The sequence below is a fragment of the Otolemur garnettii genome, unplaced genomic scaffold (assembly GCF_000181295.1).
Source record: "Otolemur garnettii isolate 467f Iridium unplaced genomic scaffold, OtoGar3 scaffold00116, whole genome shotgun sequence".
Lineage (NCBI taxonomy): Eukaryota > Metazoa > Chordata > Mammalia > Primates > Galagidae > Otolemur > Otolemur garnettii.
This window is the reverse complement of record NW_003852511.1, coordinates 2153137-2171745: the sequence shown is the minus strand read 5'-3', so window position 1 is coordinate 2171745 and position 18609 is coordinate 2153137. Positions and strand designations below refer to the sequence as shown.

The following is an 18609-nucleotide window of genomic DNA, read 5'->3' as shown; positions in this document are numbered from 1 at the left end:
GTTGCTGTGAGCGTGATGCCATGGCACTCTACCCAGGGGGATAGTTTGAGGCTCCGTCTCAAAAAAAAAAAAAACAAAAAAAAAGGTAGCACAGGAGCCAGAAAAAGCTTTCAGAGGGATGGGGAGTGTCACCCATACAGTAATCCAACAAAACTATACTCGGAATTTCTGAATCTGAGCTCTCTTAAGAGCTTTTAATTCTTTCCCTAGAATTCAAGGGGAAAACTTTTGAAGCTAACCTAGTTGAATATGAATTATAGTTTCTATCACAAGTTCTGTGCCGTTTTCAGCTTCTTTGATAATCTCAACCCATTTTCTAGTGTAAAGGGCCCAAAGTTAATTAGATTCAGAACTCTGCAGTCCTCTCTCTGTCTGCCAGCTCCTTATCGCACACACGGCTCCCTCCTAACCTACCACACTGCATGTTTTAGCCTCACCTCAAGTCCATGATCTCTTGAAGCATAACCGGCCACCACCAAACTTAGCGGGTCAGAGTGACAGTGCTGTGCTGGTTCTCACTCGCTTTACACCCGAGTGTGGGTTGCTGGGTGGTTCTGCTGCTGTTGTCACCTGGATCACTTAGGGAACTTCATTCAGTGGGCAGAGGGTCCAGGATGCTGCCTCTGGGTGCTGGTGTGAACTCTGGAACCTTGATCTCCTCCATGTGGCCCCTCAGCTTCCAGGGCCAGATGAGGCATCTTCACAGCTGGGTGGTCCCAGGGTTCCAAAAAAGGGGAATGTGAAGACACTGCAAGGCCTCGTGAGGCACAGCCTCTGGGACGGGCACCACGTCCCTCCTGCCACACTCTGGTGGTCCAAGCCATTCCCAAGGACTGCTCAGACGGAGGTGGAAATACGGGCATGTAGGTGCACAGGGTACGCTTATAGGAAGGCAGCACGCACAGGGGGCCAGTATCACACTGTCACACCACACCCCTGGGGCCAGTATCACACTGTCACACCACACCCCTGGGGCCAGTATCACACTGTCACACCACACCCCTGGGGCCTGTATCACACTGTCACACCACACCCCTGGGGCCTGTATCACACTGTCACACCAGACCTCTGCGACTTGGTCAGCCGAAACACAAAGAGGTGGCTACCCCATGACAGAGGCAGTGGTGTGTAAGTCAAGGCTGCCTAGGAGGGTGTCTGTGTTATGGCTGGTTAATTTTCCTTCTCCCTGACAGGCACAGTAGGCATGTCACCTGGCTGTAAGGGTCACTTGGGCATAATGAGGACATCTGGAGGAAAGAATGCCAGCTCCCCGCCCCGATGCTTCTCACTCTTACACAGCACATTGTCTTTGGCCCAGTTCAATTATAGTTGGGAATAGCAAGACTTTAAAAGACAAAATCACTTGACAAAACCTGAATTATGCTTTTGTTGCAGGAAGAATCTGCTTGACCTAAAACGATTGTTCTGTTTCATGTTTCTCTGCAACTTATAGTTCAGCATTCCCGGGGAAGGAGGGAGGGTCTGTTTTCATTTGCCTCATTGGGTATATTCTTAAGTTTTCTTTTCAGTATTTTACTTTTCAGTTCCCTATTTGCCCAAATAACAGGCTTTATTTTGGTCAAATTTAATCTACTTCAGCACAACCTGGGGCAGTCAAAACATAGATGGGGTGGTTCTCCGCTAAAGGCTGCCAAAGCCATCAGTGGGGATGTGACCTGTTCACAGCACAGGCTCTGGCTCTTTCTCAGGAAATGAAAAATACACCCCAGAGGAAGGCAGCGTCCCTGAGGCCATGCGTCAGGAAGGTCCCTCATCTTTCTCTGAAAGTGGCGTGTTTGTATCAGTAGAAACTCTTAGCTGTAGGATACAGAAATGAATCCAGCTAACTTAAGCAGAAGGGTTTGTTGGAAAATACTGCAAAGGGCACGGACTTCTGAAGAGTCTATGGCTATTAGAAGAGTCTGTAGCTCTTTAGACAAGAACTATGTCTAAAATCACACTGCATGTCTTGGCTAATGGCCCAGGCACTGTCATCATGCGATGGACGCCATGAGCCCCAACACTGGACACTGCTGCTGCCCCCATAAATGACAAACAGCCCCTGCAGCCTCCTCCCTTCCAAAATGCGTTCCACATGACCATGCTTCTTTGTGTCACCTGCTCATTAATCAAAGTCTGGTGTGGATGCATCAGATTGATAAAGCCACAATCACACGTGTACTGTAGATGCAAGGGGGCCCGGGAAAGAGAGTCTGACTCTGACGTTTCTATACCGGCAGGCGGTCCCTGCCTGTGGCTGAGACTCACAATGTAATGTGTTGGTTGATGTAATGCTTTCTGCTGTTACAATGATGTGCCAGACCTCAGTGACTGATGCAGAGGACTTTTATTTTGTATCCACACAGAGTGAGTGGAGGTGATGGGGGAAGGGATGGTTCTGTTCTGCCCTGCTGTTCTGCCCTGGCAGCTCTGCCTGCCCCCTCGCACACTGACTGAAAGGTTGTCTTAGGCTCCAGTATGGAGCTGATAGGAGGTGGAGGATTGCACACGAGATTGTTGTGGGCTAGGCTGGAACCTGGGATGCATCATTCCTTCCCCCATGCTATAGTAGAATCAACATACCTACAAGAGAGGCTAGGAAATGGTGCATGGCTGAGTACCCAGGAGAAAAAGTAAAAAGCTTTGGAGAACAGCTGGCCCGTTGGGGCACATTGCATAATGTCCCAAACACAGAACAGGGGCTTAGATCCTGGGTGGTCCCAAAGAGTGACAGGGCCCATGCCACATCCTGTTTCTGTTGACTAGTATGGTCATAGATGATGACTCTACCAATAAGGAAGCCCTGTGTTCCTTTTCTATTCTTTCTGTCCCATGTATCCCAGAATAGAAATAAATTATTTCCTAGTTAATGGAAGGAAACAGGATTGTCATTCCCACTGCTGTTGGGCTCATGGGTCTTACTTGTATCTACCTAATTAGAGAGCCTTTCAGGGAAACATTCAAAAGTTGACAGATTCATCATGGGTTCTGAAGCTAGGTCACAGTAATAAGTAATGCACGTTAGAAGGCCAAAGGCGGCATTAAGTTCAAGGGTGTTTGAAAGCAATGGAATCCCTTGGGTTGCAGATCCCATTTAAGTAGGCGAACAGAAAGATGGAGAAGTGCAAGTTGGTAAGTTTTCCAATCTGTTTCCTTCTCCTTTAGTCAGCAAGTGAGGGGCTAATGGGTTAATTTCTATTAGAAGAGGAGAAAAATGAACGGGGTCACCTATCTGAAGAGATGAATGGCCAATGATGGGGCGAAAAACAAAGGCATTGGAAGAAGGGTCTTATGAGATGCATGTGAGCTCCAGGCAGAGAGAGCAGGCACCTGTGAGGGTGGCGAGTACCCTCGCAGCACACAGGCCTGTCCCCTCCTCACACCTTGCTGAGGGGAAACGCAAAGCCAGGGAGATGACTAGGCTCTCAGGGTGTCTGGCTGGTCAGCAGTAGAGCTCAGAATCTCAGCTAGAGCTTCTCTTTCTGCCTGCCCATTGCACCCTCTCCCTTCATTCAGGTATTTCTTTTTAATTTGTACCATAGTGTTTATTTGGTTCATTAAACACTAAGTACCTGGAGTATAATTCTTCTGTCCTTTGCACAGCCTTTCAAAAGTTCCATATCATTTTTCTAGTTAGCAAAAAATAAACAATCAAAAGCCCACTTTATGTCAGGATATTTAACAGAGCGTCACAAATCAGAGAGCATTGATTTCTTTCTCAGAGTTGGTGAGATTTCTAACTTCCTGTCCAGCTCGGACAGTCCGTCCATTCAGGGGATGTAAACTGCATCCATCATAGAATGTACTCAGGAGAAAGAGGAACTTCCCCCGCTGCAGTTTGAGAATAATCCCTTCCCAGGAGCAGGTGCTGTGGGTGGATATCTCAGGGCATGCGATCACGGCTGGTGTCACAGGAGGAGTTGACTCCCTGCTGATCCCAGTGCTAGAACAGGAAAGGACAACACGCCTCCGCCTCCGTGTTAGTCCAGCCTCTGGGGACAGGACTGGGCTGCAGTGAAGAAGCAGGAAGGAGGAGTTTCAGGCAAAAGGGGAGGAGGGCTCGCTAGTGCCTTATGGCAAGGGAAGGGAAGGGATCTGAAGGGCTGGGGTGAGGCCAGGAGCATGGGATCTGTGTCGTCCATCCATGGAAACAAGAGAGAAAGGAAAACTATGGCACAGACGCCGTAGGGTGGGTGTTGGAGAAATGGCATAGGAAGGGCAGAATGAATGGAGTGAGGATATATAGACAGGTTGAGTGTCCTTTATCCAAAATACTTGAGATCAGAAGTGTTTCAATTTCAGAATAGTTGCATATACATAATGGGATATCTTGGGGATGGGACCCAGGTCTAAGCGTAAAATTCATTTACGTTTCATATATACCTTACACACATAGCCTCAAGGGACCTTTTCAATAATTTAGTGTATGAAACAAAGTCTGTATGAATCGAACCATCAGAAAGCAAAGGCGTGAGGACACTCTGTGACCATCAGAAGGCAAAAGTGTCCCATCTCAGCCATGTGTGAGGACACTCTGTGGTTGTTTGATATCACCATCATCGTTGACTCTGCATTATCTGTTCCCAATAAACAATCATTTTCTTACACTTACATGTGAATATCTAGCAGTGAAAAATACGACATGCCACTAACATAGTGAACAACCAGTTTGTTGAGGGCAGCTGAGCAGCACGGTCGCATCACCAGCGTCCAGCTGTTAACAGCACCAGCAAACAGCAGCAGGGTTCTGGTCTCCACCTACAACGCTGCATTTGTGAGCAAAGGTTACTGTATACTGTACTTTACTTTTCTAGGTGAAAATAAATATCACCAGCAGATTAGAAACCAGAGCATCCCCTGGGGATGAGGAGACGTTCTGCTGCTTGGCTTTTTATTTATTATTTTTTCTTTATTAAAAACTTTATCTCTTACCCACCTCCTACCCTCCGCCTTCTTATTACAGATTCCACTGTCATTTATACCATTTTAGGGCCTTGTACACACACACACACACACACACACCCCACCTTTTCTTTATCCAGTCATCAATGGATGGATACTTAGTTGATCCCTATCTTTGCAGTTATGAATTGCACCATGATAAACATTTGGGTACGAGTATCTTTTTCTTTTCCTTTGGGTAGATGCCCAGTAGTGGGACTATTGCGTTGAATGGTACATCTCCTGTTAGTTCTTTGGGGAATCTTCAGACTGTTTTCCATAGAGGTTGCACTGATTCACAGCCCCACCAAGAGAGTGTAAACGTTCCTTATCCACCACATCCATACCAACTTCTATTGTCTTTATAATAATGGCCATTCTGATAGAACTACAGTGCTATCTCCTTGTGATTCTAATCTGCATTTCCTTGATGATTAGTGATGTTGAACATTCTTTGTCACATGTCTGTAAGCCATTTGTCTATCTTCTTTTGAAAAAACTCTGTTCATGTCTTTCGCCCAATTTTTAATGGGGATATTTAAGGTTTATATTGCTGATTTATTTGAGTTCTTTGAAGAGTCTAGATAGAATCTTAGCGCTTTGTCAGATGTATAGTTTGAGAATATTTTCCCCCTCCTGTAGGCTGTCTACTCTGTTTATTATTCCCCTTGCTGTGCAGAAATTTAAAATTTAATTATATCCCATTTATTTATTGTTGTTGTTGTTATAGTCTCCTTTGAAGATTTACTCATAAATTCTTTGCCTAGGCTGATGTCTAGAAGAGTTTTGCCCATGTTTTCTTCTAGAATTTTTATGGTTTCAGGTCTTACATTTAAGTCTTTAGTCCATCTTAACTTGTTTTGTTTTATTTTTAAACAGAGTATCATTCTGTCACCCAGGCTAGAATGCAATGGCATCATCATACTCACTACAACCTCAAACTCTTGGGGTGAAACAATCCTCCTGCCTCAGCCTCCCAAGTAGTTGGGATTATAGGTGCCTGCCACCAGGCTCAGCTAATTTTTCTATTTTTTGTAGAAATGGTGTTTTGCTCTTGCTGGGGCTAATCTCAAACTCCTGACCTCAAGCAATCCTTCCACTTCAGCCTCCCAGAGTGCTAGGTCATGAGCCACTGTGCCTGGTCTTTAATCCGTCTTGAGTTAATTTTTGTGTATGGTCAGAGATAGGGATCAAGTTTCACTCTTCTGCATGTGGCTATCCAATTTCCTAGCACTTTTGAATAGGGTATCCTTTCCCCAGTGTATGTTTGGTGTCTGCTTTGTCAAAAATGAATTAGTCATAGATATATGGTTTTATTTCTGGGTTCTCTACTGTGTTCTACTGGTCTGCATCTCTACTTTATGCCAGCACCATGCTGTTTTAGTTACTGTATCCTTGCAGTATAATTTGAAGTCAAGTAATGAGATGCCTCCAGATTTGTTCCTTTTAGTTAAGATTGATTTGGTTATTCAAGTCTTTTGTTGGATTCCATATGAAGTTTAGGATTATTTTTTCCCGATCCATGAATAATTACATTGGTATTTTGATGGGAATTGCATTGAATCTGTAAATCACTTTGGGCAGTATGGACAATCAACAATGTCATGAGCATGGGATGTTTTTCCATTTGTTTGTGTCATTTATGATTTTTTTCATCAGTGTTTTGTAATTCTTCTTGTAGAGATCTTTCACATCCTTGGCTAGGTCCATTCCTAGGTATTTTATTTTCTTTGCAACTATCATCAAAGGTATTGTGTTTTTGATTCCACACTGAGCTTGACTGTTAGTATATAGAAATGCTACTGATTTTTGTACATTGATTTTGTAACCTGAGAGTTTGCTGAATTTATTTATCAATTGTAGAAGTTTTTCAGGGGGAATCTTTAGCATTTTCTAGATATAAGATCATATCATCAGGAAATAGAGACAGTTCGACCTTCTTTTAAATGCTCCTTATTTCTTTGTTTTATCTGATTGCTCTAGCTACGACTTCCAGTATTGTGTTGAACAGAAGTGGTGACAGTGGGTACCCTTGTCTTATTCCAGATCTTTAGGGAATGTTTTCAATTTTTTCTTATTTAGTATGATGTTGACTGTGGGTTTGTTATATGTGACTTTTATTATTTTCAAGTATTTTCCTCTATGCCTAATTTGAAGAAGGTTTTTTATCATGAGGGGGTGATGGATTTTATCAAATTCTTTTTCTGCATCTGGTGAGGTGATCATATGGTCTTTGTTTTTACTTCTCTCTCTGTCAGCAGTTCTCAACCTGTGGGTTGCGACCCACAGGAACTGTATTAAAGGGCCGCAGCATTAGGAAGGTTGAGAACCACTGCTCTATGTGGTGAATCACATTTATTGGCTTGCATATATTGAACCATCCTTACACCCCTGGGATGAAACCCCCTTGATCATGATGGATTTTTTTTTTTTTTTGGATGTGCTATTGGATTCTGTTTGCTAGTATTTTGTTGAGGGTTTTTACATCCATGTTTTTAAGGGATACTGGTTTGTAATTCCCTTTTTTTTTTTTTTTTTTGGTCTTTTCTTGGTTTTGGTAACAAGATGATACTGACTTTGTAGAATTAGTTACGGAGCATTCCCTCCTTCTCATTGTTATAGAGGAGTTTTAATAGAGTAGATGCCAGTTCTTGTTAGGAGGTCTGGTATCATAGAATTTGACTGTAAGTCCATCTAGGCTGGGATTATTTTGTTATTATTGAGTTTATTATTATTATTATTACCATATCTGTCTTGGTTCTTAGTATTGGTCTATTCAAGATTTCTATTTCTTTCTGACTCAGGCTTGGGATGTTGTGTGTTTCCAGAACTTACCCTTTTCTTCTAGGTTTTTCAGTTTGTATGTGTAGAGGTTTCCATAGTCATCACAGGTGGCACTTTGTACTTGTATTCCTTGGTATCAGTTGTAATGTCTCGTTTTTCATATCTGATCAAGCTTATTTGAGTCCTGTCTCTTCAATTTTTGATTAATCTCTATTAACTTATGATTAATAGTGGTCTTTTGATTTTGTTTCTTTTCAAGGAACAAACTTCATTTCGTTTATCTTTTGTGCTGTTTTTAGGTTTCTATTTTGTGTATGTCTGCTTTAATCTTTGCCACGTCTTTCCTTCTGCGAACTTTGGGTTTGGTTTGTTTTTCTTTTCCTGGTTCCTTGAGGTATGAGGCCAGACAATTAAGTTCATGAACACATCCTAAAAAAAGGGCTACATACCTTGTTCCTGAATATAACTACAGTCACCTTTGAAATACTCTTCTTAGCTATATTTTATCTGATATAAAAATAACCTGTTCACTTTTGGTTTTAATTTGTATGGATTTTTTTTCTACCCCTTACTTTGAGTCTATGAGAATCTTTGTGAGTTAAATGGGTCTCTTGGAGACAGCACATATTTGGGTTGCAGTTTTTTATTCATTTAATGCACTGCTTTTTTAAATACCTGTGAAGGAGTCTTCTTCTTGGTCACACTGAATAAGCTGTATGTTGTGTGCCTGCATTTTGACTGTGACCCATCACATGAGATCAAGCTGACATTTCCACTCCTGGCATCATGTTGGGACTCAAAAGGTTTGGAGTTTTGAATCATTTAGAATTTAGAATTTAGAATTTTGAGAATCATTTTATTAAATAATAAAGGGAGTTTTGGGAAATCTTGAGAAAAACTGTATCAGAAATGCATGGTGTTATGTGGGCATTTGCTGTCTGTATTATTTATGTGACTGCATTTCTCTCTGTTAACTTATTTGTTTCTCAGTGTTTTTTTTTGTGATGAGGGATATAGCATTTGTATATATTTTCATATATATAAATCACATCTCTATATGATCAATGTTTCCAGTTTTTACTCCTCTAATAGTTCAAACAATAAAACATAATACAGATTACTTTGTCCTATAATTTAAAACAAAATATGATGAAAGTTACATTTCATTTGGGTATTTATATGTCCTGATCATGAGTCTGTGAGGTCAGGACTTTATTCATGCTGCCTGGCTGTACGGCCACATAGTACACAGTCATTAAATGTTTCTTGATAATAACATTAAGTGACAGTGTGATAACCAATGTCAGTTTGTTTTCAGTGTTCATACACAGTTTTTGTATTCAGTTCTTTATTCCTACATACTATGAAAAATTGACTGAGTCAGGCTCTATTGGGCTGTGATCCCCATAAAGGCTGGAATTCTTGCCTGTTCACATGCCTCTCCCAGTGCGTTGACTGTCTCATGGTAGGATGCCCAGAAAATATTGGCTGGGTGAGACAGTAGACAGTCTCAAGTTTCCTGAACACCAATTAGATGCCAGATATATAACATATCTTAACAGGTACCCCACTAATCATTTTACTTATATTACCAAAATATTCCTTATAACAACTCTGTAAAGTGAGTAGGTGTTATTACCCTATTTCAGACATGAGAAATCTGAGTGAAGGAGATCAACAAGATGCCTCAGTCACCAGTGGTAGAGGACGGTGAACACTGACTGTGGCTGACTCTCAAGTCCATGCCCTGTGCAGTAGATCCCACAGGGAGCAGGAAGAGAGAAAGAAGAAGGGAGGGAGGAAGGTTGGTTAAATAAAACAAAAAGAATGAAACAAAAGAATGATCATTTTTCTTTGAGACAGAATCTAACTTTGTCACCCTCCATAGAGTGCCATGGTGTCATAGTTCACAGCAACAACCTCAAACTCTTGGACTCAAGTGATCCTCTTGCCTCAGCCTGCTGAATAGCTGAGACTACAGGAGCCCACCACAATGCCTGGCTGTGGTTTTGGGTTTTTTTTTTAGTGATGGGGTCTTGCTCTTGCTCAGGCTGGTCTTGAACTCCTGAGCTCAAGCAATCTACCTACCTTGGCCTCCCAGAGTGCTAGAATCACAGGCATGAGCCACTGCACCTGGCCAACTAATAATTTTTTTAAAATCTGGTAGGTAGTTGAAATTAAAACGAATAAAAATTTTATCAAAACGTGCTTCTAAATGTTAATATGGTGCCACCTTTACAGATCACTTTTAGCAGCTCAGCTTCTTGGATTCCTAACTGCCTTGCCAAACTTGGATGGAGCCTTGTAGAGTAACCACTGAAAGCAAAGGCACAATTATCGGGATGAAGCTGCATGCTACCACCAGGTCTGCAAAATAGCAAATACAGGATTTATGATTCTGTCTGTGTGAAATGTTATCAGCCATCTCAAAGTCTGGCCAACACCCATAGTCACTGGCCTATGGGGACATTTAAAAATATCTATGTAACCTAATCTTATATGAAGCTAATCCAAACCAAAACTTTATCTTAACTGGCTAATCCAGGTAGAGCCATAGCTCTCCCACTAATCCTGGAACTATCTGGAGCTTTCGAAGACGTTCAGGTTATTAGGGAGCCCTGAGTACCTTTGTCTGTATAGGTTGAGTAACCTTTTAAATCTCTTCATTGTAAACTTCAGTCATAAAATAATAAACTCTCCATTCAGAATTCCTAAACACATATTTTTCTTCATTGCAAATGATGTGACCTGTTAGTGAAAGACACAGAGTCATGGTAGTCTAGATTGCAAGTCCTGGAAGGCAGAGGGCTTCCTGTTGAGCATGAACAGAGTCTGCGTACTTGGCATTCAACACTAAAAAAATAAGCCTGTGGGGGAAAGGATACCATACGACTTTGAGTTAGATGTGCACTAGAAAAGACCTGCTCCGCCAAGTAAAGTTAAGTGCATTAGTTTTCTCATCCACAAATGGGGCAGGAATACAGAAAATCATGCCATTCAGAGATAATCATTATGTATTTTAACATTTCTTATTCTTACGCTTCTAAACTGCCTGATGTGAGTTACTGTGGATAATTTCATTTTCACCTAGGAACTGATAGGAAAAAAAAGTTCAAGAAACCTTTGCTAAGCCTCCTCAGACAGTATATAATAAAAGAAAAATGCTGATTTTAAGTTCAAAAGACCAGACCCATCCTCAAGACAAATGTCTTTTGAGAATCAGTATCCCCATTTATAAAAGGGGAAATTATATCTGTAGGACCAGGTTGATGTGCACATCAGATGAGATACTGAGATATCCTTTTTTTCAGTCTGTAAGTGTCACATAAATACATGGTGATGTGAAATAAAAATTCTATGAAAACAACAATATTGTTTCGCTTAAAGGCATTACATTGCATTTAAAATCTCTTGCCAGACAGATCGCAGGACAAATTTTATTCATATGGGCATATCGTAACGCAGATCTCTGCAGTATAAAGTTGTTATAGTAAAACATCTCCACAAAGCCCACAAAAACAAACAAGTTGTAAATTATTCTGACCCACTTTTGTCATTTTTCTTTTTTGTGCACTGGGTCAATACACTTCTCCTAGATTCTCAATGTCACATTTGAAAGACGTATTTGGTCCAGTGTTGCTGAAGAACTGCACATAGGGGAGAAATTGCCCCCTGAAGTAGGAAAGAACTGAACTCCCTCAGCGGCTCAGCAGGCAGTCCTGTCCTCACTCTGGTTCGTCTCTGTGACAATCATCCTATCTCTTTACTCTTCCCACTCTACTTCCCCACCTCCAAGGTTAGATTAAGTTAAAGGTGATGATTATCAAGTGGATGTTTGACAATTAGGAAATAAGCATCCTGGGACATTTTTCTCATGACAGTAATGATGGGAGCACTCAGTCTTTCTGTCTCTGGCCCTGGTGATTTTAAGGGAGCTGATATCTCTGGAAGATGAGTCTTTGCTATGGCAGAAAAATCTCCATTCTTTAGAATTAAACAACCAACAATTGCTTGATTTACTTTGTGAATAAGTAAAATCAATTTTACCACCCCCCTCAAGGCTCATTTATTAGGAATTATAGTTTTTAAGAACTGAAGAAGAAATTTTAAGTATGTAATTTTATAATCAAATGGGTAGAAAAGTAAATCTTTTTTTCTATGAATTGTATACCTATCAACCAACCGTAAAGCAAATTGAGGCTCCTTGAAATATGAAACTCTTGGCTGGCGCCTGTGGCTCAAGTGGCTAAGGCGCCAGCCACATACACCTAAGGTGGTGGGTTCAAAACCAGCCTGGGCCTGCCAAACAATGACGGCTACAACCAAAAAATAGCCAGGCGTTGTGGCAGGTGCCTGTGGTCCCTGCTACTTGGGAGGCGGAGGCAGGAGACTTGCTTGAGCCCAGGAGTTGGAGGTTGCCGTGAGCAGTGACACCACAGTAGTCTGCCCAGGGGGACAGCTTAAGGCTCTGTCTCAAAAAAAGAAAGAAAGAAAGAATTACGAAATTCTTATAATAATTCTCTTTCCAGAAATTGTCTGGTGTGCACTAACAAGTACAGGGATATCCTCCCAGGACAGATGGCTGGAGATACACGACCTGAATGTTCCTTTAAGCTACTGTTCTAAGATTCTGTCCTGGGGAATGAGTAGGGGTGGAGGAAGGCTGAGAACCGCCCACCTCCCCGCAGTGGGACTGCAGAAGAAGTTTGAGAGGAAGATCCTCCTATGACCTTCTGAAAAATGATAACCACTCAAAAACGTTTTCAGGTCTTTTTTGACATAATTTCTTCCAGTCACAAAGCAGCCCTTGATATAACCAGCTGGCAAGGGCAATGCAAGTTTGGAATTCCAGTCTTAAGAAAAATGTTTTGGGTGTCCTCCCCATTACCATCTCTGCTGTCATCCATACAGCAGGATATTAGACGGGTGCTTCCAAGGAAGCTCTTTGGGGCATCGCGTGTTTCCAGCCTGCAATGTGCATTCTGGGCTGTGGAAGTGAATTGCTGGGAGCCCATGGATGGCCATGCCTACTGCTTCCTCTTCTCTTGGTCCTAAGCGATCAGGAGCTATCTTATCTGTCCAAAGCCAGCAATATATAAACCTGTAATGTTTATCTAGTAAAGAAAATTAGTTTAATGTGTAGAAACTAATCAACATAATTCACCATATTAACAAACTAAATGAGAAAAATCACATTGTCATTTTGATAGGTGGAGTAAAAGCATTTGCTGAAGTGTAATGCCCATTCTTGATGTAAACACAGATGTTTAGAAATCTAGGAATGGAAGAAAAATTCCTCCTACTGAGAGAGAGTAGTTATGGAAAACCTATAGCTACGTCTTACTTAAGGCTTAAAGATTAAATTCTTTCCCTCTACTTAAGCAGGGTGAGGATGCAACTCCTGCCACGTGTGTTCAGCAGGAGGTCCCAGCCTTCACAGGGAGGTGCCAAAGAGGACAAAATCAAAAGCATCGCAGACATTCACTGTTTTTGCTTCCCCTGTTCTTTCTTAAATTCACTCCCATCAGAATACTCCTCCCCTTCCCTCCATCCCACCACAACTTCTCTTGCAAAGATCCCCATAAACCTCCACCTTGCCAAGCCTAGCAGCTAATTCTTCATGTAATTTGACCTAGCAGCATCATTTGATGTAGATGTTCTCTCTTCTTTTAAACTCCTTTTTTATACTTGGTTTTGGGGACTTTGGGGGTTTTTGAACTCTGCCACTCTGCTGAATCACTTTGTTGGTATCTCCTCACCTGCCCAGCTTCTAAATGTTGACATTCTCAGGGTGCAGGTCTCACACCCCTTCTCCATGCTCTCTGCATACTCACCCCAAAGGGCTTGAAATAGTCCATATATGCTAATAATCCTCCCAGATTTACAAATCCCCAGCCAGGACTTTTCCCCTGAGTTCCAGACTCCTTCACCCACTGCCTCCTGGACATCTCGGTGTGGATCAGTGATGTTTACTTAAAACACAACGTATACAAGAAAAAGTGCCTGATCTTCCCTCCACCCACACCCAAAGCCTGGTCTTCCAGCAAATGGGAATTCCATTCTTCCTCTGTAAATAGTAATTCCATTCTTCATCCTGCTCAGGACAGAAGTCTTAGCATTATTCTTCACTCATCTTTTCAGTATCCCATATCTAAACTGGTCAGCAAAACCATCAGACTGCCTTTAAACACATACAGAGTATAATAATTTCTCACTACTTCCTCCAGCCACATGGGTCTGAATCACTTTTCTTCCTCCTTTTCACTAATGGACAGCCCCATAATTGATGCTCTGGGTAACAGCCAGAATGGTCTCCTAAGACATAAGTCAGACCACGCTTCCCCTTAGCTCAAACCATCCAACTGTCCCTTCAACAGATTCCAAGCAGGATCTGCCCCGGCTTCCGCTCTGCTTCATCTCCTGCCCTTTCCCACTTGTGCACTGCGCTGTACGTATCCTTGCTGCTCTGGGAACATGACAGCCCGCTCCCATCCCAAGATGCTGCCACCCCGAGGCCTTTGACTTGATCTTCTGTCCATAGGGAAAATTCTTCTCTGAGTTATCTGCGCAGAGTGCACCCAGCCTCAGACATCCTGGGGAGGCCTTTGCTGATGCTCCTCCTTAAAATAGCTGTCCCACCCTGGTATCCAAACCTCTTTGTGTGTCTGTGTTCTCAGCCCTACTCTATAAGCCACAGGAGAACAGGGATTTTACGGGTTTTTTTTCTTAATTGTTGTATTCCCTATACATAGACAGGGCCTGGCACATAGTGGTCACTTATTACCTGTTGAATGAATAAATTTATTCATATGCTCATCTATTTATTCATTTATTTACTGAATTTCCATCAGGTACTGCTTTTATAGAGCTCATAAGCTAGTAAAAATGATAGTAACAACTGCCATTTTTGAGTGGTTACTAAGCACTGTGTATATACCATTTTCTTTAATCCTTAGAATGGCCCATTTAATAGATGAAGATACAAACTTGATCCAGTTAAATAACTTGACCAAAGTTAAGCAGCCAGAATGTGCTACCTTTTCTCAAAACCCATTTGTTGACTACTGCTTCCCACTGAAATCACATTGTCCTGTGTCAACGTGGAAATGATATTTCCATGAAATCTTTTAAGTAGTTTTAAGTATATTTAAATAGTGACTCTCAACAAATAATTCCTGGATCCAGGCCCACAGGGAAGCAGGCATCTCTTGAAATGAAATATCTCAGGGGCCTCTCGGGGCTACTTTTTTTCTGCTACTTCCCACCACCCCCTGCATTTTCTCTCCCTCCCTGCTCCACTCTGAATGCCTATTTTATTTAACTTAATTTTCAGCTTTATTGTATTTTGTGTCTGCCTTCTCTTTCGGCCTTTCCTCAGCCTCCAAGTTAATCTGTCCTCCAGAACTCTGGTTTATCTTTGATTTCTTCTTTTGTCCTTTTTTTCTTCCTGTTAATAAGTATTCCTGGGACTCATCTATCTTGAAAACTATACCTGAGCCACCCCTACCGTCACCACCAGCAACAGATGGTACCGTCAATCCCACTTTGCCTTATAACTTCTTCATTATTCTTGCTTTTCTCTTGACTGCAACTCATAGTTCACGTGGCTTTTCCCCTTGGCTGTTTGCACCTGTCACTCCTGTTTTGTCACCACCAGTTCCTTCATTAGCCTCTTATTCTCCCCAGGCAATCCATTTAATTATTGAACTCTCAGTTTTAAATGGTCTTGCTTTTACATTTCAGATTAATCTATGGATATGAACCTAATCAGGTTTCATTGCTTGTGTTTGTTAGGTAGAGTCCAAGTTGTAGTTGAGCCTTTTACCCAGAAGGTGTGGCTTACACCCCTCCATTGTACCTGTTAGGTGAGAGCTCACCAATCGCCTCACCACCCTCCCTCTTAAATCATTTTTAATTTTTTTTCATGTGTAGGCCTGTAGCTGTTCATCGAGTTTCATATTAGTATTGAGTACATTAGATACTTGCGTTGCCATTCTTATGATACTTTACTTAGGAGGATGTTCTCCAAATCCAGGTAAATACAGAAGATTTAAAGTCTCCATCATTCTTTATGGCTGAATAGCATTCCATGACATACATATACCATAGTTTCTCCATTCATGAGTCCATAGGCACTTTGGTTATTTCCACATCTTGGCAATTGTGAATTGAGGTGCGATAAACATTCTACTGCAAATATCCTTATGGTAAAATGATGTTTTTTCTTCTGGGTAGATTCTTAGTAATGGGATTGCAGGATTAAATGAAAGGTCTACTTTTAGTTCTTTGAAGATTCTCCATACTTCTCTCTAAAAGGGTTATATTAGTTTGCAATCCTACCAATAGTGTATCAGTGTTCCCTTCTCTCTACACCCATACCAACGTTTGCAGCTTTGAGACTCTGTGATTGGGCTAAAGACATGAACAGAACCTTCTCCCAAGAAGACAGACAAATGGCCAACCAACATATGAAAAAAATCTTCATTGTTCTCAGTCATCAGAGAAATGCAAAGCAGAACCACCTTGAGATATTACCTAACCCCAAGAAAAATAGCCCACATCACACAAATGGTCTTTCTTTTGATAAATTCCATGCCCTAAGACTTTTTTCTGCTAGTCGTAACCAGGTGTCCTCAAACTATGGCCAGTGGGTCACGTGCAGCCCACCTAAGACATCTATCCAGCCCACTGGGTGTTTTTGCCACCACTGCCTGTCCTGCTTAGCAGCCGACTCATCCCGGGGCCCCACAGTCTGGCCCTCCAATGGTCTGAGGGACAGTGAACTGGCCCCCTGTTTAAAAAGTTTGAGGACCCCTTGTCATAACAATGCCTTCTGAACTACAGAGAATATCTGTTCACATTTCCAAATGAGTGTCTTCAGAGAGTTGTTGAAGGCAACCACAATATCTTTGAAAGTCTTTTCTTCAAAGTAAATACCCTGGGTTTTAAGTTGTTATTCAGAAATAGGATTTAAGTTTTCTAAAATTATCTTGTTTCTTAATGCTTAATGTGTAAATAATAATCTTTATAATCTTTTTCAAATCAGTACTGATCAACATTTTTAATGGACTAAAAAAAGTGCAACTTTCTCAGATTCCCCAGCTTTATTACCTTTTACTGGTGACCCCATTTGTGGGTCTACCAGACACATTCCCATCAAAGCTGTCTCTTTGTTTAGATGCGGTCCAGATCACATGCCATTTTTAGGTGTCCTTTTGCTAAATGTGGTCATAGTCATAAACTTTATAGTCATAAACTGTGTAGCTGAGTCGTTGATGCTACCTGCAGGATATTCCCTTTATTCCCATTACTTTTCAGTGTTTGAGATTCTGTCCACCAGCCCAGTCTGCTGAGGTAAGTTCAGAACATGATTGCCCATGAGAGGCCATGTCAGTAGCATCCTGTCGTTAGCATCCTAAATCTGTTTCCCTTCAAGTCACTGATGATAGTGTTCAATTAGCTATAGTGTTCTGCTTTCAAAGGTTGTTGACCCCTACCATCTTGCCGTGTTTCTGGAAGTAAATCCTTTGGGAGCATGCCCAGTTCATGCCACATCCTGATCTCCGAGATGTGGGTTTTGCTGGTGTAGCCTTGCAGCTTGGCAGCAGGTCCTCTGGCAGGGCACCGCACACCTAGGGGCTCTCAGGCTCTCTGATATCTCCACCTGCCGCCTTAGCCCCCATCTCCTCAGTCATGACCTGCAGCTCAATGCTGTAACCATCCTGAATTTCAGCCAGTAACGTCCGTGTCCACTGTGACAGCACACGCTCCTAATACAAAGGCCTGGGAGGAGATGAGAATCACAATGACTATGAATGAGAATTGTGACTTCTTCAAGGGCACTCCTTGAACTAAGAATAAACAAATCTGCGTTCTAGACTCTCCTCAGCATCTTCCCCTCTCATGCAAGCAAAAACAAATCCATCCAAAACGAGCATCTAGCGTGACTGCTTGTCTCACTTCCTTCATGTCTGTGCTCGTCCAGGAACCTATTGCCAGCAGAGGGAGGTGGAAGCCATCATGGAGGGCGATGAGGATGACAGAGGCTGCTGCTGCTGCAAACCAGGCCACCTGCCCCACCTGCTGTCCTGCAACGCTGCGTTCCACCTCCGCTGGCTCACCTGGGAGATTGCGCAGACGCAGTACATCCTGGAGGGCTATAGCATCTTGGACAACAATGCCGCCACCATGCTGCAGGTGTTTGACCTCCGAAGGCTCCTCATCCGGTACTACATCAAGGTACTTGCCTGGGAATAACGCTTCACTGGCACAGGGAGCTCCTGAAGAGCTTGGTACACAGCTGGGTTTTGGAGCTTCTCCTCCACCCTGAATAAGAACCCCTGCAGGTTTGGGAACCATTGCGTTTGCAAACAATCCTAGAGGGCTTTAGCCTGGGGTTTGTGCTGCTGAGTCACAGTCTAAGCCCAGCAGCTCCCAGGCTTCCATGCTCCTTTCTGTGTCTGCTGCTTCGCTGCCGCGGCAGCACAAGTTGCTCGTAATGATGGTGATGACAAATGTAAGCATCGGGGAACCTTACTCAGCCTCAATTCTGAGTTCTAAATGTTGACTTAGATGCTCTGCAAATTGTTCACTTTAGAATCGGATTTATATTTTAAGCTCGTGATGAAAACTCAAGAATATTGCTAAAGGATCCAGGCAGGACTGGGTATGAGAGTCTTTCTTCATTTTTTCAGTTGTCTGTCCAATCTGTATACAGCCTCAGAAAACATGCCAGTTTGGAATAAATCTGCCAGAGGACAGTGTAGCATTGTCTGAGGATGCAGAGTGCTGATTGAGACTGTGGTGTTTTCAGACAGGGAGAGAGCGGTGAGGGCAGCCTGGCTGAGGATATCTGGGGTGGGTCTTTTTTTTTTTTTTTTTTTT

General features: G+C 42.4%; 1 protein-coding gene across 1 annotated transcript in view; it reads left to right on the top strand.

Annotated features, from left to right (window-relative positions):
* The window catches only part of PCNX2 (pecanex homolog 2), a 340225-nt gene that overhangs the window by 287034 nt on the left and 34582 nt on the right, over positions 1-18609 (top strand). The window contains exon 27 of the mRNA XM_003797465.1: positions 17711-17964. Within this exon, the coding sequence (XP_003797513.1) occupies positions 17711-17964 (254 nt within the window). The remainder of the gene's footprint in view (positions 1-17710; positions 17965-18609) is intronic.